At 41.7% G+C, this 22,602-nt stretch overlaps 1 protein-coding gene across 2 annotated transcripts in view; it reads right to left on the bottom strand.

Annotated features, from left to right (window-relative positions):
• Positions 1-1,630: 1,630 nt before the first annotated feature.
• SLC37A2 (solute carrier family 37 member 2) overlaps positions 1,631-22,602 on the bottom strand; it is a 40,160-nt gene continuing 19,188 nt past the window's right edge. The window contains exons 6-20 of one of the 2 annotated variants that reach the window (XR_010068468.1): positions 19,957-20,033; positions 18,262-18,428; positions 17,289-17,326; positions 16,484-16,648; positions 15,561-15,651; positions 14,528-14,590; positions 13,900-13,985; positions 12,023-12,071; positions 11,303-11,376; positions 9,849-9,927; positions 8,818-8,915; positions 7,858-7,922; positions 6,269-6,324; positions 3,780-3,827; positions 1,631-2,556 (exon numbers count right to left, since the gene is read on the bottom strand). Coding sequence is in view for 1 of the 2 variants with exons in the window: in XM_063311078.1 (XP_063167148.1) it covers positions 2,541-2,556; positions 7,858-7,922; positions 8,818-8,915; positions 9,849-9,927; positions 11,303-11,376; positions 12,023-12,071; positions 13,900-13,985; positions 14,528-14,590; positions 15,561-15,651; positions 16,484-16,648; positions 17,289-17,326; positions 18,262-18,428; positions 19,957-20,033 (1,068 nt within the window). In the remaining variant the exon portion in view is untranslated. The remainder of the gene's footprint in view (positions 2,557-3,779; positions 3,828-6,268; positions 6,325-7,857; positions 7,923-8,817; positions 8,916-9,848; positions 9,928-11,302; positions 11,377-12,022; positions 12,072-13,899; positions 13,986-14,527; positions 14,591-15,560; positions 15,652-16,483; positions 16,649-17,288; positions 17,327-18,261; positions 18,429-19,956; positions 20,034-22,602) is intronic. The other variant, XM_063311078.1, reaches the window with a different exon arrangement.

Genomic DNA, 22,602 nt, shown 5'->3' with positions numbered 1-22,602 from the left:
CTATGGATTTCATTGTGGACCTACCTTCCAGTCAGAAGAAAACTGTCATTTGGGTTATAAAGGATTTTTTCTCTAAAGCTCATTTCATTCCATGTGCATCCATCCCGGCAGCCCAATTAGTGCGCCTATTTCTCCACCACATCTACTGCCTCCACGGTAGCCTCTCCCATTTAATTTCTGACCGCGGCACACAGTTTACTTCCCAATTTTGGACATCATTTTTAAAATTGATTGGCACTAAACAAGCACTGTCCACATTGTCCCATCCACAGACTGATGGTTCTACTGAGATTTTAAATGCCACTCTTGAACAGTTTCTTAGAGCATACATTAACTACCATCAGGACGATTGGGTGGAGTTGTTACCTTTTGCTGAAGTTGCTTACAACAATGCTGTGCATCAAAGTACCAGACAAACCACTTTTCGCGTGGTTTCTGGTCACGACTTTGTTCCCATCCCTGAGCTGCCACAGCCCCCTTCCCAAACATGTTCTGCATCTGACTGGGCTGTTAAACTGTCTGATTCCTGGCCAGTAATTCAACAAGCTTTGGCTGATGCCCAGGCTGCTTATAAGTCTCAAGCTGATGAGCATCATTCTTTACAACACGACTTCAAAGTTGGGGATCAGGTGTATCTATCTACTAAATTTATCAAATCACCTCAACCCTCTAAAAAACTTGCTCCCAAATTCATTGGTCCTTTTCCTGTTGTTCATCTTGTCAATCCAGTTACTGTTAAATTGGAACTGCCTCACAATTTGAAACGCTTGCACCCTGTTTTCCATTGCAGCTTGCTTAAGCCTGTGCACCACTCACCGCGTTGGTACCCTCAACCTCCTCCTCCTGCTCCAATTATGATTGACAGCCAACAACACTTTGAAGTCAAGGACATTGTTGATTCTTGCAAGCTTCGAGGCACCCTACAGTATCTGGTCCGATGGAAACACTTTCCTCATCCTGAATGGGTGTCTGCCCACCATGTTAACGCTCCTGATTTAGTTAACCGTTTCCACCTTGCTTATCCTTTGAAGCCTGCTGCTTAATGTATTCTTCATTTGGGGGGGGGGCAGTATGTCATGTTCACTGATTCAATGTAGTTTATACATTGTAACGTTTCACATGCCATGGCGCTGACGCGCGTTTCTGTTTGGGAGGGAGCTGCTGTGGGACCTTGTACCAAGCTCTGTATGTGAAATCAGTACAATGGAATGTGTTTGGGTTATTTTCTCTGTTCAAGGACTTTTCCCACAGACCATCAGAAACCGTTAGGAGCACCTGGGATTGTGAACTTGACAAGATTCTATGGGGGGAGGGATTTCATTTGCACCGAGGGTTTTTAGTTTGAATTTGGCGCGCTTTCATCATTCTCAGCTTTCTCTGTGATCCTGCATACTATTCTTTAATAAGTCAGATATCTCTGAATTCCTACTCATGAGTCTGATGGTGTTTTAGAATAGGCAACCATTACAATGGGTGATTTTTATTCCTGCCTGTCCAAATTAGACCCAGTTGGTCCCAGAACTCTACCACAGTTATAACTGCAAGCAAGGGAGGGTGGAACATTCAACATTTCTTGTAAAGAGGCCTCCCAGATCTTTCAGTAAGAAGAAATAATTGCATTAGCCTCTCATTTGGCTTTCCAGTTGGATATATTTCAAGGATTGTAGGGGACATAAAACAGGAATAGACAACAGGTTGATTTTGAATCTTCCTGCAGTGGTGTGGAAGTGGCCTGCCATTTCCTTCTGCCAAGAAGTCCCTTAAGTCTGCAGGTTCAACAAAAAATGCTTGCCATGCCTCACTTTGAGCAAATCACTAACCTTTCCCTCCCAAATTTTATTCACCTATAGAACATGAGTTTTGCTTACTGGGTTTAAGGATGGCTTATGGGTGATCAGCTCCATTCTGTGGCCACCATGCGATTGCCTCTGCCCATGGTATTATTTTGCATCTAGCTTCATGCGGTAGTCCTTGTAGTAGAAATATCTATCATTAACATAAAACGTTTAGTAAAAAAGAGTTTGGCTTAAGAGGAAACCTCTTTTCCCTGTATCATTCTTGTAATTCAAATTAAAGACTTGGTAGTGGTTTTGCATAAAATAAAACCATCTCCAGAGAAGAAAACTAGGACTGTGGTAGAGGCAACAAGAGAGATCCAAAGCCTTTTCTTCCTCCAGGTAGAGAAATGAACCCTGGACCGGTTCTCCATTTTAATAGTAAAAAAATAGTGGTAAAAAAATGGGATGCAGCTAGCAACTGATAGAAAAACAAAGGTCTGGGGACGCGACGTGGATTCCAGATATGCCCATTCTTTTTCTCCTGTTGCATCATTTTTCCTAGTTCCCACCGTCGATCATTTTAAACAATAAGAGTGCAGCCAGTGACCTGGCTAGTGTTTTGCAAGAGAGTTTTGTCCCTGGAGCACATTTGAGCTTCATTAATTCCTCCCACATGAGTTGGCTGGTTGGCAACAAACCGGTCCCTCTTGGCAATGCTCTTCCTTCTTGCCTCGATGGGCTTCTCTGGTCAGGCAGGCCACATTAAAATTCTTTAAAGCTGCAACACACAAGGAGATATAATTAGAAATGCCATCAGCTCAGAAAGCACCAGTGTGCAGAACGATGGCTTTCATTTCAGACACTTTTAAGGTGGGACCAAGACAGGTATCTGAAGTTCTTCCCAGGTGGACTTGATTTGCAGCATCCTTTTAGAATATGGACAAAGGGTTTGGGATGTAGGGATGCCATGAACTGCATGGTTTAAATTCCCCATGTTGGGTCAATCGGTAATTTTAAACTTATTTTGGATTTCATTGGAACTGTATTATGTGCTTCTCTTAAAAGACTTTAGTTAAAGGAATAATAATGAGAGATTGATTGATTGATTGATTGATTGATTATGTGCCATCAAGTCATTTTTGACTCCTAGCGACCACATAGATCTATTTAAATGACATAATACTGATGATAGTAATAATAACAACAGTAGTAGCAGTAATGCAAACTAATCATAAATTCAGAGTGCAAGTTATGGTTCTTATCTAGCCAAAACTGCAGGGATATCATCAGGAATCATCGGGCCTGGGGACACCCCAAAATTTGCAGAATGACATGCATATACAAAAATTCTTTGCAGAAAAAATTGAAGAGGAGTAATGTCAGTGAAGTCAGGAAGTACCCAATGGCCACAAACGCTTGTTGACAGAGGGATGAAACGGAATAGGAGGGACAACTGAATGGACAATCCAGGAAAAGGGCATATCTAGTTGGGCCCTGAACAGAAGGAGCAGTCCACACTAACATTTCATTACATATGCCAATGGTATGATGATGATGATGGTGGTGGTGGTGGTGGTAGTGGTGGTATTGGCATGAAAAGACCTGGATTTAAAATCTCCATTCAGACATTAAATTCATATGTGAAAGAGAACCTCTCAGGATCCCAAACAAGGCGAAATATTGCCACTCACACATCCTACTCAAGAGTCACACCAGCATTTTAGGGTTAGCATTCAAGAGGCAAGAAAAGAACATATCAGAAGTTTTATGATAAGTTCTTCCTTTGCTAAGAAAAGAGTGCAGAAAGCCAAGAACACTAACCACTGTATAGGGCTCTTTCTCCACCTTCTCAGATCTTGATTTTTCTCCACCACCAGATACTCAAGAAATAAGAGTCCCGCTTATTCTGAAGGCTCAGAACATCTTTAACTCTTGGAAACAAAGACACCCAAAACCAAGAGACCTATCAAGGTACACCAGGGGCTTGAAACATGGACTTACCGGGATTTATGGCCCCAGAGCATGCCTGTTCAAAAAATGGTGACTGACCTGTAAATATAATCAACATAAAGTGGACCCAAGTTTCTTGGAGCAAGATGGGGAAGAGCGTGCAGAAGATATTCAGCAGGGCTCCATGCTTTTAAAGCAGTGGTTCTCAAAGGTCGTGCTAACTATCCCCACAGAAGGGCATCTCCCATTGACCTCTGTCTGTTCCATGCACATTCCCCCAAGCGACGTCTTATAGGGACTTGCCTGTTTGCCAAGGCTGAGGTCTTGAGCTGCAACTATTGGCCTTCTTAGGCAAGTGATCCTCAAATGCGGGGTCTTTTTATTTATTTATTTTATTTATTTTATTTATTAATCACATTTAGCCACCGCCCATCTCCCCCAAAAGAGGGACCTTTTTTTTTGGTGATGCCTTGCTTGTAAAGGTAAAGGTTCCTGTTTAGTTATGTCCGACACTAGGTGCTCATCTCTGTTTCATGGCCGAAGAGCCAGTGTTGTCCAAAGACACTTCCGCAGTCATGTGGCCAGCATGACAGTCATGGAATACTGTTACATTCCTGCTGAAGTGGTACCTATTTATCTACCCGCATTTGCGTGCTTTTGAATTACTAGGTTGGCAAGAGCTGGGGTGAGTGGAAGAGCTCACTCCGTTGCACGGCGCTCAGGTCTTGAACCGCCAGGCTTGCAACCTCCTGATTGACAAGCCTGATGTCTTGACCACTGAGTCACCATGCCCCCATGCCTTGCTTGTGGATTACCTTTAAACCAGAAACAGGGCTTATTGAGTAGTTGTGCCCTGATTTAAAGAATAGCTTTAAAACAGCTGCTCCCAGGCTAAGGACAAAAGTCAGAGTTAAAAAAAGAAAAAAGGAGGCGCGATATAGCCATCCCTGTTTCTAGTAACAGACTCAGGGAATGAGTGTTGGCAGAAGTCTGATGGAAGCTGCTGGGTGGTTTTTTTTTTTTTTTAAGTCTGGCAGTATAAAAATATAAGAAACAAACAAGCATGAGCCAAAGCAATATCACTTTTGAGCAATCCTGATGCATGCAAAAATCTTTCTCCCTTCCTTCCTTCCTTCCTTCCTTCCTTCCTTCCTTCCTTCCTTCCTTCCTTCCTTCCTTCTCCCCTTTACAAGGGAATTGCAACCCACCTCCAAATCTCCAAACATGCTCAGTAGCCACAGATTATTAAGTAAAAATAGGGAACAGGACTAGAATGGAAGACACTTGGCTGTCTGGCTTGAGCCCCTGAATATTAACATGATTTGGAGGTCAGGATATAGGGCAGCAGATGCCCCTAGAAAGATGCAGTAGGTTTTTGAAGTTCCTTAGTGTCCCCTAGGATAGAAAATATTCTGTAATATTTCTATTCTGCATGAAGATTGAAGGTCAAGCAAGAATGGAACACGTACATGATTGGGAAGTCTGATAATTAGGTTGGCTGTGTCTAAATATCTAATCCAACGAGGACATTATTTCCCATGGTCCATGCCTTTCTTGGGAGACTCAATTCTGAGAACCACTGCTTTAAATTTATTCATCTCAATTGCTTACACAATTCAATTTATTCATCTCAATTACACACACAGACAATAAAAAATCAACATTCTTTGTTAGGTGATTTGTTAGCACACAAAGCATAATCATGGAACCACTGATGATTGTGTAGACAAAGCCTTGTCCATGGTAATGCTGATTGTTTCCCAAGATGTCTTGCTGTGAAGTTTCCTCAGGTTGAAATTCATTGAATTCATTAATTCATCTCTGGGTGAACTAATTAAGGGGTTTAGTAAAGAAGGAGACCAGCATCTGTGAATATTATGCTACAGGCATGGCTTAGAGTATCCTTCCCCAAATTCATGCCCTCCAACCATTGGACTTTTAACACTCATCCCCCAGCCAGCATACTGGCTAAGATTTATGGAAACTGAAGCTTAGTACATCTGTAGAACAACAAGTTTTACAGGGAGGGATGGTTTAGCAAAACAAACTACCTGAAAATTGTTATCTATTCAAGTGAATTCCATGCTGAACTCAACATGTTCAGACTTGTGCTGAAAATACAGTAGCACATCTAACATCATTACATTGTTGGGGGAAAAACTATTATCAAATGTGCATGTTATTTCAGGGTTGGCCATGGTTTTCTTGCTAAGAACACTGAATGTTGCTTTCTAACTGGTCAAACTCTTTCCTCATTTAACTCAGCACTGTCTATGCCAGAACCCTCCAAATCTTGGCACATCTTCCTGCCATTCTAGCTTGTCCTTTGCATTTTTTTTAAATACAAGCAGGCCACCAAAAGCTTATTTTGTTCACAGAATTAGTGTGTTGAATACTGTCCAACTTCCCTCCACAACTGTGCATTGACCTCACAGATGCCAGAAAGGAGAAGGAAAATTTTGGGGGCAAGGAATCATACACTGAGATTTGCACACTTTTTCTCCATTAAATAGGAAAAGAGAAGCAATGAACATACTCACACACCGTAAACTATTTTGCATCCAACACTACTGGGTGAGTTAATGCCAAGCAAGAGCTATAATGATACATGGAGAAGGTTACTATTAGTATTGGTTAAGGGGATATCCCTGGTTTGGGGAGGGGAGATTTTTGTCTATCTATCTCATGGCTAGAGAGCCAGGTTAGTGTAATGGTTAAGACACCAGGCTAGCAACCGGGAGACCACAAGTTCTAGTCCCACCTTGGGCACGAAGCCAGCTGGGTGACCTTGGGCCAGTCTCTCTGTCTCTCAGCCCTAGGAAAGAGGCAATGGCAAACCACTTCTGAAATCTTGCCAAGAAAACTGCAGGGACTTGTCCAGGCAATCACCAGGAGTGAAAAACTGACTTGAAGGCACACACACACATCTCATGGGTAAAACTCCACTTAGCTCTTTTGTACACCTTCAATATGACAGGATATTCTTCATGGTAAGGTTGAGAGTGAGAAAGTTCAAGCAACCAAATTTTGGCTTAATAAGCTAAGACGAGCCTTTTGCTAAGATATGGAAAAACTTTCTTCTTGCTTTAGAAATAGAAGCAAATGTAAAATTATGGTTAACAACTTTGGAATAACTTAGAATATTACAACTTCAAACCATGGTTTTATATTCTGTCTTATTGTGAAGCTGCTGGCCATAATTTGCCAGTTTGGAGGAAACAGGAAACTGAAGCTAGTGGAAAAGGACCTGGGTGGTTGGCTCACTTGCACTACTGGAAGAGACCATGTGCTTGGCCAAAATACTCATACATCTCTACTTAATAAGCTGGAATATGATCATTCAACTTCAATAAATACACCTCCGATCCTAAGATTATGAAATATTGTATGTATTCTCAGGACATCATTCATTCATTCATTCATCCATCCATCCATCCATCCATCCATCCATTCATTCATCCATTCGATTTTGATGCTGCCCGGCTCCAACCAATTCTGGGCAGCTCACAAAGACATCATCCATAGCTTTCCTCACCCAGCATCCTAGGATAAATTACTTCTTAACTCTACTTCCAATAAAAATAAAAAGCAACTACACACATTTGCAAGGATGTGTCTCAGTACTAAACTCAAAGCTGTAGTCAGTATTTAAGACTGAATCCTATGTATAATACCTAGGAATGAACCAATTCCAAATAAACATATATCAGATTGTGCTGTAAATGCACAACAAAACAAATGATCAGCACAACCAATATGGTTACAGCCTAAGCAAAAACTACCTGAAGAATACATTCCTACTCTGGACTTTTGAAGCATGTGTCCATTGTAACATTTAGCATAAGGATATACATTCAAGATCATGCCACACATTCCAACAGAACATATACAAGCGTTGCAAGTTTAGAAGCAGATGCTGTTTCTCCTTATGCATAGGCCAAAAGGCTACTAGCTTTATTCTCTAAAATTCAGCATGCCAGTTCCCATAGCCAAGACATTTCAGGAAAATTAATCAAGAGTGAGGTTTATAAACCTGAAAAATCTGGGGAACTATGTACTAGATCTTTTCCAAGGGATTGGAATACAGGTTATCGACATCTTCTGGAATGTGGCTTTTTCAAACACCTACCCTCTTTTTCTTGTATAGCAGCCACACCATCCTCGCATTTCTTTGAATACCACTCGTGAAAGAAGCTGGAAGCAGAAGACATACTCAAAATTACCTTTTCCATGAATTTTGTAGGCCTGTGCAAGGGTTTACGGTGGGGTTACATCTATTCAATTTCATTTTAATATAAACTTAATACATTCGTGCTTCTCAAACCATACATTATCTTTTAATATTGCACCTTTCCAAATGTTGTGATGCAGTTCTCCAATTTGTTTGTTTTTAAAAGTGCAGTTGGAGAGAATTCACAGAAAACTCTAATACTTTTGATCCTAATGTATGGAAATCCATCACCATTAGGTAACTCAGCTTATAAATAAAAAGAACGTATGAAGAAAATTGTGTACATAATTCATATATCTTTTTGTGCAAGGGTTTGTGGGGGAGATATTAAGGACAAACTAATGCAAAAACTGGACAAAATGGACCTAAGATAGGCAAAATAATTAAGTGGGCCAAACCATACTTAGCCACTCATAGTCACTAGCATCCATTCATAGCAGGAATATACCTCTTAGTTAAAAACAAAACTCAGATGTGTTGATGTGATTAAGTGAAGATCCTGCCTGGAAATCTAATACGAAGTGCTTTCTTAAAATGATAATCTCTCTATTCCAATACTTAAGTGGCAGCAACTTTTCAAACAGAGATGTTCCAAGTGAACCTGCAATGATCTGCGAGCAAAACATTTGTTTTTTCACAAGTGCAGGTCTGGAGAATCCACAGCCTTTCAGATGGTGCTGAAGTAGCAGCCCCGGCCAGCATGGCCAATGGTGAGTACCCTACAGGCTGCCCCTTTCTGAGCAATTGTTTGGTGCTCCATAAGCTCCCCCCAGTGTTCACCATCCCCATTTAATTAAACTATAATTAAATTTAATGGATTGCTAAGTGGGAGCAGAATACTCCATGGAAGGTACTTACTAGACAAGCCAAAACATCGGCTGAAATCAACATGTAAAAGACATTGTCCCAGCCAGAGCTGGAGATCAGACCTGCTAGCAAGGGTCCAAGAGCAGCACCTGAAAATGGAAACCATGCAAAGGATCAGCAAGCAAGGGGCCCAGATGAAGGTCCAGCTCATGTCAGGTCAATGGCCCACACCTTCCAGGACAGTGGAGTTGGGAGTCCTTGATCAGTAACTGTACCCAGGGAGGGCAAGGGTGGGAAATGGGGCAACAAGCATGTGGTTGCAGACCTTGACATAAACTGCCAGGCCTGAACAAGGCCCTGAGCTAGAATTCTGAAGCAAACAATGGACAATGAGATGTCTTTGGGAAGCAGCTGGGTGATATATAATCATGACAGCAATTCCTAATGTGGAGAGTTATTGAGAGATTGAACTGTCCTAATAGTCAGGAATCATGCTGAGACGAGGGGTAGGTCTCTAGTGTTTATTACTGCTACATAAGACTGAAAATCCTAACAAACTGAAGAAGCGTGGGAAAACCCAGACAGATAAACCCCAAAAGTTAAGGTGGGTCTGATCTGTGTCTCTTTGAATGGCTGCTTAATTCCTCAGTACTACGCTTGCGTTTCCCCCCCTGGATAGAGGCCCCCTCCTGCTCGCCATCAGTACTCATGACATGAACTATACAAGTTAATGTGTCCAAGAAGTCATTCTTTCAGATGCAGCCACAAATGCAGGAAAGGGGTATGAGTATGCATGTGTACACACATCCCTGCATGTGCAGATATTTGAATGTTTCTGGCACTAGGCAGTGTGGAATTTGTGTCATCCATTCATAGAGTGGATTTAGGCTCCAAATGGATCCTACTGTACTAGCAAGGTCTGAAGCAAAAAACCTTGGACAGGGTTACCATCCACTTCCCATTGTAATGATCCTTGGAGACAGGGAAAAAAGAGAAAACCCACACTTTTACTGAGATCTCTGCCCAAGCAAATTTCTTAAAACACAATCATGGATTAGACTGGCAACCATCTAGCTACTTACCTACAGATCCAGTTCCATCAATGATGGCTGTGACTGTGGAAAGAGCTTTTGCATTTCCCTGGAGACTTTCATGAGTACCCTGGAGTGGATAAGAGAAGATGAATAAACTAACAAATATAAAGGACAAATAGTGCTGGCACAGATTACGGTTAGTGGGGTACACATGCAATTTGACAGAGCTGAGAAATATTTATTTATTGTTTGTTTGTTTATTATTGAATTTATACACCGTCCACCTCACTATAAAAGTGACTCTGGGCGGCTTACAAATAAAAATTATAAAACCATTATAAAAGTATAAAAAATAGAAGATAAAAGAGAGAAACTCAAAGACAGAAAGAGCATCTTAAGCCACCAACCACCCCCAGGACTGCCCATCACCCTTGGACCCCCAAGCTACTGTAGTTGGCAGAGCCAGGTCTTGACGCTCTTCCTGAAGGCCAGAAGAGTGGGGGCCAACCTCACCTCCGGGGGCAAGATGTTCCACAGGAGGTAGAAATATCTTAAATTCCATCCTCTCAATATTCCATATGATTTGCCAGTGGGTGTGAAACTGCTTAAGTTCTGTTTATTTCAGGGACTGGCAAAGGAATGCCTTCTGAATCCCACAAGAAGGACTCAGGGCTTGAAAAGTTTGCCAAAGCCTGGTCATTTATTTATTACATAGTAAAATTTCTATGTTCCTTTATTTTTCGATAGAAAAACGATTATTTTGTATAGATCCTAGTAATGATAGCAATTCTTGCTACAAAGAAAATCCTCAGCTAGAAATTTATCAGTCTTAACCAAAAACACTCAGACTAAAGATTTCTTTACATGAACAGTTGCTATGGAGAAGGGTTGGCCTGCAGGAGAATTTCGTAATCAGAAAACCTTTTCAGAATATCTGGTGGATAAGTGGAACTGCTTTGAATCAGATCTCTTCCAAGATTCAAATCCCTTCCAAGTTTCAATTGCTATGGGTTGCTTTAAGCCAAGAATTTTCTTCCTCCTGATGTTCACTCAGCCAAAATGTTGTGTTTATACTGGATGGAAATTTCTTAGCTGTACCCAAACACATAAACCACTGTGCTGTGTATGTGAAATCTTATTCCACTGAGTCTGTTCAAGCCCAGGAATTTTAAAGCAGATGAAGATGCAAGGTGTCTATGCACAACTATGTCTATCAGGAGGCAGGGGGTGTCCACATCTGATACCAAATGACGGCTGAACTACCTATCGCACTGATGCAGAGTTCTACTACTATTTTTATTCAATTAATTAAGTTGTGCAAAATATTGCCTCCCTCCTGGAGTGACTGAAATAAAAATCCACAAACCCATACATGCAGAGCTGCAAAACTGCACTTGAGTTAATTAAAAGTTGCATGTTACATATAAAGCCAGTGTTGACATTGATACTCAGGTGGTAAGCCAAAAAGTTGCAAGAATGAATAAAGACAAGTTCATCCTTACCAAATCAGCTGATACGGCTGTCGTAATGAGAGCATATGGTCCATTAACAAGGCCACCACAGATAAGGAGCATCGCTAAAGGAAAAAAGAGAGAATATCGGCTCTACAACCTAATCAGGTTATTTTCCAGCTAGGTATTGAACAGATCTAGTTAAACAACTGAGCTGGCCTGGAGTGTAGGCTATTGTTTGCCTAAGCTTGCAAGTGCTTCAATTACTTCTATATTTTATTAATATGCTACCTCCTAGGGCAAAGTCCGAAGGTGCTTTGCTCTGGGATAAAAGTCTGTGTGGCACAGATGGGCCACCTAAGGTCCCAAGGGTTCACATGGTCCCCAAACCTGTTTTATGCCCTCTAAAGCCTCCTCCAACCATAATTTCATAAATTTTGAGGCACAGTCCTGGTGGAGGTAGATAATCATGAGTAAAACGGTATATTCTATATATTTCCATTCATCACATTTTGCAGTAAATATCTTGTTCAAAAGCTTGCCTATGAAATGGGGAACAATATCGTTTGACGTGCAATTCTATTTCCACCTCTAGATTTGTCTGGGGAAATGTTCAGGCCTATTTATTTTTCCCCAAACAAAAAGGCTGCCTGGATCCAACAATAAATCATGCTCTCCAGGTCAATGTAATGTGAGAACTGGTCCCAATTTTCTTTTAGGAAGTTAACATGCATTTCTAGCAAAAATCTCCAGAAAGGAATGCATTCTTACCTATGGATGTGCCTAGTCCATTTTGCCCAGCATAGTTGTACAAAAAGAGCTGGAACAAAAAGCAAAGCAATAATTAAGAATTACCAACCTTTGTAGAGATCAGCATTGTTATTTGCACAGTTATGCAGAGAAGCACTTGGATCTCTATTAACCTTTGCCTCTGCCACTGGAGTTCAGTCCCTCTTTTATTATTCAGAAAGAAATCCTACCCAACAATTAAAAATGCTTAAGCAACATCTATATAGGAGGTCTTTGTTCTGTTAGTGGACCCAAAGTATTCTTATTTCAACTATCTACATCTTGAAAGTCAGATACATTAAGATAGTGAGTTTGGAAAAAAAAGGGTGTTTGTAGCTGTCATTTTTAAGGACAAAAACCACCATGGGAAGCAGTTAGAGCAGATTTCCCCACTTTGATGGCCTTGAGATGTTTGAACTTCAGTTACCATCAGTTGCTGGGTTCATGTGAGATGATGGAAGCCAAAGGTTCAAACATCTGGAGAACCGCAGATTGGAGAAATAAAATGGTGAGGGTATTGTCTAGGGCAGAGGAGCTACAGGTCAAAATCTCCACTTTGTCTTAAAGTTCACCATCTGGATTTTGGACCAGCCACCATCCTTAAAGCACAGCCTAACATCACAGTTATTGGGAGGATAGAATGGGGATGGAGGAAAATTATGTCCACTGCCTTAGGCTCCTTGGAGTAATTGCAGGACAGAAATATCAAGAAAAGTGAGGGTGTGTCAGCTGAAAGGAGATAATTATATTATTTCTATTGCTGTTTAGGAACAATATCCTGAGGCTGTTAATCTAACCACAAGAGAGGCAATTCACAGCTGCTTTATATATACTGTATATTATTACAATATATATACATTGCTTTATATATATAATTACTTTCCTGCTTGCACATTCAAACTATTTATTTAGCCAGAGCACTAAACTTCCCAGCAGAAGGGCATGAAAGAGCAAAATTGAGATGGAGAGGTGTCAAAAAAAAAAGGGGGGGGCAAGGAAAGAAGAAGAAAATGTTCCATTTACCCAGCACTCTTTTTTTCCTTCTTAAAACTTTTTGGTGAGGCAATTAAACATTGTGTAACTCAACTTCCAGATAAAATAGCTACAAATACTACTGTAAATGAATTCAGCATCCAAAAGTCAGTCTTCTTAAATACTTGGTTTTGTTTCAGTATAATATAATTAATAAAAATCTGTACTTTCAGACAAAAATATGATGTGGCTTATTTCAGTAGTTCAAAAGCAGGATACCTATTCTTAGAATTTTTAAAAAAATTGTTCAAATATACATTGAACAGCTGACATACTGAAAAACACACCAAGAACCTGGAACACATCCTCCTCCTCAAATGGGTGGTGGCAATTCACCCTTTTTATATTGGCAATTATTTTTGAGAATACCATCTTCATAAAATGTCTGGCACTTCCTTGGACTTTCCATCAATTTGAGCCAGCATGGCCAAAGGCAAGGGATTGTGGGAACCATACTCCAAAATAGCAAGACAACGTAAGGTTGACTATCTCTGGCATAGAAACAGGACAGGAGCTTAGGAAAGGCTACCTACCTCTAAAATATAGGCCAATGTCATTTGAATTGTGCTTAGCTTGTTGTACAATCCCAGCCAACTTGGGTTTATTTGGTTAAACATATGATGAGATGGAACCATGTACAAACCAGATTACAATGTATGAAAACTGCCTGAACCAGGTGAAAACTGTATTTCATTCAACGTTGGCTTTTCCATCAGTAGGCAACCAGAACACTGCATGAAGCTAACAACCTTCTTATATAGTTACTCCTCCCAAATGACCTTCAGTGATATAGAAGTCATGAACCTGAAGGTGATGGGAATACTCACCATGGGAGCTGCCAGGATGAGCATTGCACAGCATGTGGTGGCCCTGCCACCAGTGTAGTCTGAGACGAGACCAGCCACGATGCCCCCTGCATGACAAAAAGCCATGTTTTCTCTTTCTGCACCACGGTCACAGTAAGGATCCAAAAGCTAAGAGTTGGTGGGAAGGCAGGTGCTGAGCCTACAGTCAGTCCAGAACTTTGTTTTCCAGAGAAGAACTGAGCTCCCAGGCCAGTTTCACAAACTCATTCCACCTTTTCCTCCTTCCAGCTACTTTCCATTAAAGCTACCAGATCTGGGCTGCAAAAATGGAGATGGCAGCAAAGACATAATGAAAGTGCAACTGTTGGCTGTCATCTAGTGTTCATCCAGATTTTTCCAGCCCGGGTAGCCCTATTTTCATTTCAACTATCTAAATTTAAATGCAGGAAAGGACTTTGAGGATTGCTGCTTTGGAGTCCAAAAATGCTTCGTGATCTGCAAATCACTGAGGAATCCACACAAAGACTGCAAATTACTTCCTACCCATGCCTGCTCTAGATTGGCAACTCATGGCCCCAACCCCACCTCCTTTCCTAGACTCTGATGCAGAAATGCAAAGAAAGCTCCATTGAAAATCAATCCAACAAACCTATAATGCCACCAGCATCAAACAAAGTTGACATATCTCCAGCTTCTTTTGCACTTAAGTGAGCTGCAAAAACAACAGAAAAGGGAGAGGAGGAGACATGAAGGAGTGATAGTCAATGACCAATGACAGAGAACATGCTTGGCTGGGCTGTGCAGTATATAGGATTCAAAATGGAAAAGGTGTTTTGGAATAGGCAGGGACACACAGAGCACCTCTTGGCGAATCCTTAAAGCAGCCAAGTCTGACAAGTGCTATGTGTACAACCCTACATACTCTAAAGCCCCTTTTCCTTTTTGGATCTGAAGACCCACACAGCCACAATGCATTTCATGCAGAAGAACCCAATCCCTCAAATTCCCAAAATTAAAAATTAAAAAAGGACCCTAACCCTAACCGTGACCCTAACCCTAACCCTTAATTAACAGTATTGGGAAGATCATTGCTGGTAACTTGAAGAAACATGGCCAATCACCCTTGACAATAGTAGTCTGGATAAATCTCTAACTTATTTTGATCTAAAGAAGCTCTGTGTGTTCCAAAATAGTTGTCTTGAAAACCTTTAGCACACAAGGATCCACATGGCATCAGAACATTCTTGGCTTTCTGTTTACTTTTCTTGTTCCATGTTCTATCAACATGTCGGGTGACATTTCACCAATCAGAGACCATGCATAACTTTTTACAGGGAGGGGTTAGGACTGCAGGAGGCAAAGTGATGATGCAGAATGAGCAAGACCATGTGACATTTGTGGGTCGATTCTGGAACTTTCAGTGCTAGGAGATAGAGCCTGTATCTTTTTCTTTGTTTTTTAACCTGTTAATCCTGGTTGAGAGTTGACACAACAGTTTTAAACCTTCTGTGGTTGCGCTACTAAATTTAGCTGGCATGCAACTGCTGGAATTGGATGTGTTGGACAGCTATGTGCCAAAACAGTCCTTGGAAACGTCACAAATCAAAGTTGCTTAAATAGATCAAAACTACCTGTACAGGTATTGTAATTTGGAGATCAGAAGTAACTTTCTCCTGACTCACCAACATTCACGATGTAGAGGGGCAACCAATAGAGAAAGGTGTAGCTGACTAGTTTGGCAAACAAGAGGCAGAAGGAAAATTCAATCACTCCCTGCAATGGTGAGAGAGAAATAGAGAAGGATTAGTCAACAGAAAATATCCAAAACCAGCTGGGAGACAGAAAGAGCAAGATCTGATGTAGGAGAGAAGATCAATGATCTAACTTCCCAGTTTCCTGTATCACCACCCTTAAATGCAGCTGTGAAAGTATTGAATTTTAAGTTGAGCAGCAAAACATGGATAAAAACCAAATTAGTCTTGTGGGCAATTCTTTGATTCATTTATTTTTGTTAAGAGCAGCTCTAATTTAGTTCAGGGCACAACCACAGAGGAGAAGTGATCCAACCTTTCTGCCTCCATCCCATTTAACCCTCCCTCCTCTGAGCTGCAGTCAACCCCAAAGAGAAGTTTGCTAAGTGTAATTTAGCTTATGTGAATTTCCCATTTGGCTCCAAATCACACACACTTCAGTTGCTGTTAGATCCACTGTGCTAAATACGCAAGCATGATCCTTTTCAATTGGTTGCCTGCTAGGAGTAAGTCCAAGGAAGAGGAGAATGATTGAGATCTGAGTCTGTATGTGGAGAGAAAGGCTAAGCATGGCCCTTCCCTGCACTCTGTTTAGACCAAAATCAGACTATCATCCATAGGTGTTGGTGAGGGAGCAAATGACATCACCCAGGTCATGGCATCATCATGCAGATGATTTAACTACATCATTTGCACACACTGATGTCACTTTGATGTCATTGTGGATTCTAACTGGTGTCTAGATGGCCATCCCCTTTGTTGCAAGTTGGACATCCATTTTTTAACCTTTCCTCTAGCCAGCTGGAGTCTTTTACAGCTTCCTGGTCAAGGCTGCCTGCAGGGCATGTACTCACAGGTATCTTGAGGGCACCAGTGAAGCTGATGGCTTCTCGATCCTCCACAGAGTCTTTGGCATTTTCCACCATGTCAATGATGTTTTCTCGGCTGTTGCTAACATTCAGGCTCCCATCACTGATGGAATGTCCTGCCTCCAGGCCTTTCTCATCTGAACTGGTCTCCTGTAAAAAAACAACAACACCATATGCCTCAACCAGCTTGGACTCAAATGCTTCCACCACAAATGGCCAATATAGCCCATCTGGGTCTCCTGAAAGAGATCTGGTGCTCCTGGCAGTCAAGCTTTCCTTCGAACAACGCCCTGTGATCCCAGTTATAACCAGAGATACCCAGTCATTAAATGACCCCGAAGGCTTACTTCCTTTCCAGATGCAAACTCTCATCAGTGAGAAAGGCACCACCCTAAATTTTCCTTTAATGGTTTTCCTTTAATTGTCCAAAATCATGGACACTGAGTTGCCGACTCTGAATTGGCACCATTCACCCCACAGGCTCTTTAACATTGATTTTTTTTTCTAACAATGCTTTTGGTGATATGTCCCCAAAGCTGTGCACAAAAGGCTAACATGTAAATCAAAACAATCAAAACTGGGCAAGCTGCTAGTCCATAGCAAAAAGAAAGAAAAGAAACACGATTTTCCTTATCTACCAAAAGGCATCACGCTTCAAAGCAAAAATAAGAAACCCTCTGCAAAATTTAAAAAAAAACAACCCACAAACAAACAGTATTATCTCAGAAGTGTGGATTCAGAAGTTAAGTTTTATTACATTTAATGGAACTTATTCCCAGATAAAACTTACATGGTGAAGCGGTGGGCTGCAGTCAACATCTTCTGGATCTGAAAGATAGGGAGACAAAACAGCAATATTTCATCTTGAAGGAGGTGAAAACTTCAGAGTTAGTGATTTCCCCAACAGACTCTAATTTAGGGGCTGCAAATAGGTATAGATGTACAGGCGGCTGGTAAAGGAATGATAAATACTAAACAACAGTGAAGAATCACACGAATTACACTTGTATTTGCTGAGGAAGAAAGCTCTGATTTGGTTACCTGCCACTAGGTGGTGACCTCCACTTAAATAAACATGGCCTTGGAAAAAGGAGCATTACAGATGCCCCATTCAAGGAGCTGAGCTCATTCGCGCATCATCAGGATGCTGCTTAGTGCTCATTTTGACGGTTGTGACTTGCATGATCCAAAACGTGATCATTGCTATTCTTTACACATATTTATATTAAGTATTGTTTACCCATCATTTCTCTAGCAAAAATCCTAAAGTTCTAAATAGATGACTTACTAATTTGAACTATATATTCCTCCTGGGTCAAAGTAAGATACTTAACGCAGCAGACAAGCATACATCATTTGGGCTGAAAAAAAAATTTAGGACCATTCTCTGGCAAGGGGAAAAAGCAAGGGTTTTAACACCATCCCATATAATTTTCACTTTGGGAGTAGGGAGGAACTTGGTTACAATAGACTACCTTGGATACAATAGGCCACCATTCAAAGTTATCTTTTATTCAGAAGATGCCAGAGTGAGGACAAGGAATGTTAACACCACTCTGAATGGCCTTCATCACAATATCACAAAGCACTCTTATGATAAAGCTTAATCCGAGCGAAAGCAATACTTCCCACTGGGCACAGTGTATTTAAAAAACTAAGCAAATCTTCTGATGCCAGCAACAATTCTCCAAGGGCAGGCCACTGTCACTGTCCATCTCCGAACAGCCAAAGCAAAGAGAGCCTATTCTTCATGCAAGACTTACATTCAATGAGGAACAGGAAGCAGATGACACCCATCATGGCTATAATGATTCCAGGTACAATGAACGACAGCCCCCATGCCTCTGAAACCCAGATGCCAGCAATCAAGGACCCCAAGATGTTTCCGACAGATGTGTGTGAATTCCAGATGCCCATGATTAAACCTCGCCTGGGAAGAGACAAAAGCCAAAATGGCTTAACCAATGCTTCTACTAGGGCTCAGTCTAGCCAGTCTGCCCAAGTTGCAGTTCAGAATTAAAAAGAACATGGTTTCCATGTGACAAGCAAACCATATTTAGGGTGGTTTGCCTCTCTAAGCATCCGGCTCCATTCACCAATGATGAGTTAGCTTTAGGCGAGGATTCTCTACTTACCTTACAATTCAGATACTCCACTAAGCCAAGGGCAACACGCCACTTTAAATATAATTTCTCATTCTGCTTGGATGACTGATTGGGAACCCTAGTTGTCCCATTCAGACATATCAATGCATTATTCATCGTCATCAAACAAGTCTGAACTGCACTTTGGGGCTTGCAATATTATGCCAAGGCAATACCGAGGCCATTTAGATAATGACTCAAGGCAACCAGGCTATGTGATCATCAGTGTTTATTAACAGGGAGAGATCTACTTGCTGGAGTCTCACTAAAGGGTCTACAAGGCCCAGCTTTATCATTATAAAGGCTCAGAGGTAGTGACTGGCCGGCTCTGCTTATTACATTCTAGGTGTCCATTCCTAACCATAATGATGAAACGTGCTGTGACATCACAGCACAATCTCCACCTTTTCATGCTTGCATCACATGATGACAACCATATTGTAAATTTCGGGCTTTTCTGGCTTAGTTCTCAGAGAGAGATGGGAACCCACATGTTATGGCTCAGCATTTTGTGTGAACCGATGTCATGAGGTCTCTCTGGCAGTTTGACCAATCTACAGGTAAACTTGCTAGAACTTTTGGCTGATGGCTTCCATAATCTCTTACCGCTGACCATTCTGGCTGGAGCTGATAAGAACTGATGCCCCAAGCATCTGCATGGCACCAATCTGCTCACCTTTCCTCTAACTACTGCATCACAAGTATACATCCTGATGCCCCAAGGATTATGCCACTTCTGATGAACTCTGGCAATCATATTCACTTTGCATTAAATTAAATTAAATTAAAAGAAAAGTGAAAAGTGAATTAAATTAAATATTGTTTAATTTGTGTTCTGGCCCCAGCTCCATCTTTATCCTGATTGTGCCTATATAGCATTGAAAGACCAAATGCAGCTCTGAGCCAAAAAACACTGGGCAGCCCTGAAGCCCTTTTGAAAGCCATGTGGTACAGTGGATAACATGCAGTTCTGTTTGGATTGGAGCAATCCAGGTTCAAATCACTGCCCAACAATGAAGCTTATCAGCTGGCTTTCAGTGAACTGTGATCAGTCATCTGAATCAGCTTACAGAGTTGTTGCAGAGATCAAACAGGGCAGCTCTCCTTTAGGGCAGAAGTCTCGCAGCTGGCATGCTAAACATCAGAAGATACCAGATAATCAATCAAACCACTGCCCCATTTAACAGCATAGGGTTGCATTTCCTGTCAGTGTGTGAACCAATCAAAGACTTCCTCTAGGGATGAAGATGAAGCAACTGAGATTCGAAAGAAAACAACAATTCAATCTGCAAGGCATTATGAAATCAGACTCACTTCCCCTTTCCAAACCAGTTGCCGACACACGTCACCACCGATGGCCAACCAGTTGTCTGAGCCAAGCCGTTCAGAATCTAGTAGAGGGCATGAGAAGGAAAGTCAGTTAGCTGGCCGAAGTACATACTTTTTACATGTGCACACACAAACACACACACATTAACAACATACTCGTTCTACAGAGGGAGGTTTGTTCTCTTTTGCAAAGAAAAAAGAAAATCCTAACAATCTTGGGACATCCTAAGGATTAACACACTGATTATTGTATAATAAGGAAGTTAGGAAGTTATATAATGTGCCACCAGAAATGCTGTTGGAGGGGAGCAAAAGGGAGCATGGGGAAAGCAAAGGTGGGCAATTTTTCAAAAAGTGACCTTAAAAGTGACCATTTCTGCGCTGAATAGCTAGTTAAGTAGCTAGATGAAAAATGGGAGAGTGGAAACATGTAATCATGGCAAATCACTAAGGGAGTTTCTGGCAACGGGATGGAAAAACTTGGGACTTTTTGTTTAATAGACTACAAAAATAGCAAGGAGCTGGTCACTCTGTCACAGCCCACATGGCGATGTTCTGGGGACAAAAAGTGGAGGAAGAGTGCTGTAGATGCCACTTTGATCTCCTGAAGAAAAGGCAGGAGATCTAGAAAACAGGTAGGAGGTGGGCAGGTTTCCAAAGCACCAATTAGATTTTGCCACTGTCCTCTTGCTCTACTGCCCCAGATGGGAAGTTAGATCTGGGTGTTATTTAGCTGGTTTGGTCTGGTTTATATAAACCAATTTTTTTTCCTAAGAGCTCCACCTGGCTGGAAACGGAGCTTGCTCAAGGCCACTGCATGGCCAGCACAGGGCTCTCCAGGGACTTCTAGGCAGTCATCAGCCCAATGAAGCCAGTTACAGGCCTTGGCACAATGTGTGGAGAGCCGGCATAGTCACTGCTGTGTGGTGGCTGCAGCATTTTCCCTCCTCTTCCTCCCTCAACAGCTGCGGTTGGGTGACTCAGCAGGGACTCTTTTCCAGTGAGTGGCAAAAGTCCTTCCCTTCTTTCTCACTGAGCCTTTATCTAACGCTGGCCCCCTCCAAGCCTCCAGCTGCTGCCATTGCCAAATCCTCAGCTCCTTGTTGCCTCTCGCTTCCATGCAGCAACAGAAACCAGAGGCTATTCATAAATGGGCAGGGGTTTCTTGCACATGGTGGCCTTTTGAAAATGTACAATATGGATGGCCTAGTCCTTGGATCATGCACAAAACCCTCCATCCTCTTCTTCCAGAGCTCAATGAGAAAAAAAACTTCTGCCTCTTCCCATTTCAAAGTTGTCTTGGAGGCAGAAAAATATCATCACCTCACAGGTCTGGGAAGCATGACTTCTCTGTTGCAAGGCCCGCCCTCTGGAAGAGCATTCCCCCCACCTCCATGAGATTCATTGGATCTTGTTCCAAAGAGTTCTTAAAACCACCATCTTCTTCCAGGCCTTGGGTTCACATGGGTGTTGGGTAGCTTGTGGGGTATATAGGGCTATTTTAGAGTTTGCGGGGAAGCCTGCAAGCCTGGAAGCTGGTTGTTCTTTGGTTTATATTTTTGGATTAAAAATTTGAATGGTGTTAATGTTGCATGCTGTCCAGAGCCACAATGGGATCAGATGGCCTTATGCATGTAATAAATAATAATAAATAGGCAGCATTTGGAGTATTTAAGGGGGAGGGCAACCAGCTGTTGGCCTGACTTCCTGATCGTTTCAGCTACAGTGTTTATGCTGATAAGTGGCAAAACCTGGCCCACATCCACAGAGTGAAACAGGAGTTATTCAAGGACAATGGTCTCAGCTGTAACTCAATGGAAACACTGGTTATGGGACACCAGAAGTATTTTAAATATGGGCTGCATGCAAACCATGTGTTTTGCCACACAGCTACTATCCTGAATTGGGCTAGGCGAAGTGGATGACTTCATTCAAGGTTTTACTGCGCAGGGAATTTTTTTTCCTCCCATGCCTGGAATGGTTACACATGATTAAAAAATCATGTGTAAATCTTCCTTTATGATTTTAGAGGAAATGCAGATACCATCACCATCTTCCACTGCTCTCTCATTATTTCTTTGGTTCTTTTTTTCCTCCCTAAATAGAGAACTTTTATTTTCCCTAACTTGAAAAAAATCCGTTAAGGAGGAAGCGGAGGAAGAGTTCCTCATTGGCTTTGATCACAACTTATCAAAGTTCCATTTAAAAAAAAAACCAAAGCGGGCAGATAAACACAGAGAAAAGCCACAGGGTCACCGCTCTCACAAACAGGAGGGTTCATAGAAGGAACGTTCCTGAATCATTGATTTTTAGTTATAGATAAACATGGGACTTGGATGCTCAGGCACCATCTGGAAACACCTCATCTGGGGTGAACTTGATACCCTCCTATTTGACTGCAGTGTCTCATGCACACAGATTGGTCTGGGATGGAAAAACAGACGCTGTCCCTTCCCAAACAACTTCCAGGGGCTAAATACATCTGCCTTCTGTTTGTCCAGCCTGTAACGCATGTGGCTGCTAAACCCACAGAGGTGAACATCAAAAACAGGTTTCCTATGGCACAGCAGGAATGGGGAAAAGCCCATGTGAACAGGACAAAGCCATGACCGAGCACATGGAACCAGGAAG

This window comes from Candoia aspera, chromosome 9, assembly GCF_035149785.1.
Source record: "Candoia aspera isolate rCanAsp1 chromosome 9, rCanAsp1.hap2, whole genome shotgun sequence".
Lineage (NCBI taxonomy): Eukaryota > Metazoa > Chordata > Lepidosauria > Squamata > Boidae > Candoia > Candoia aspera.
This window is presented reverse-complemented; position numbering and strand designations above follow the sequence as displayed.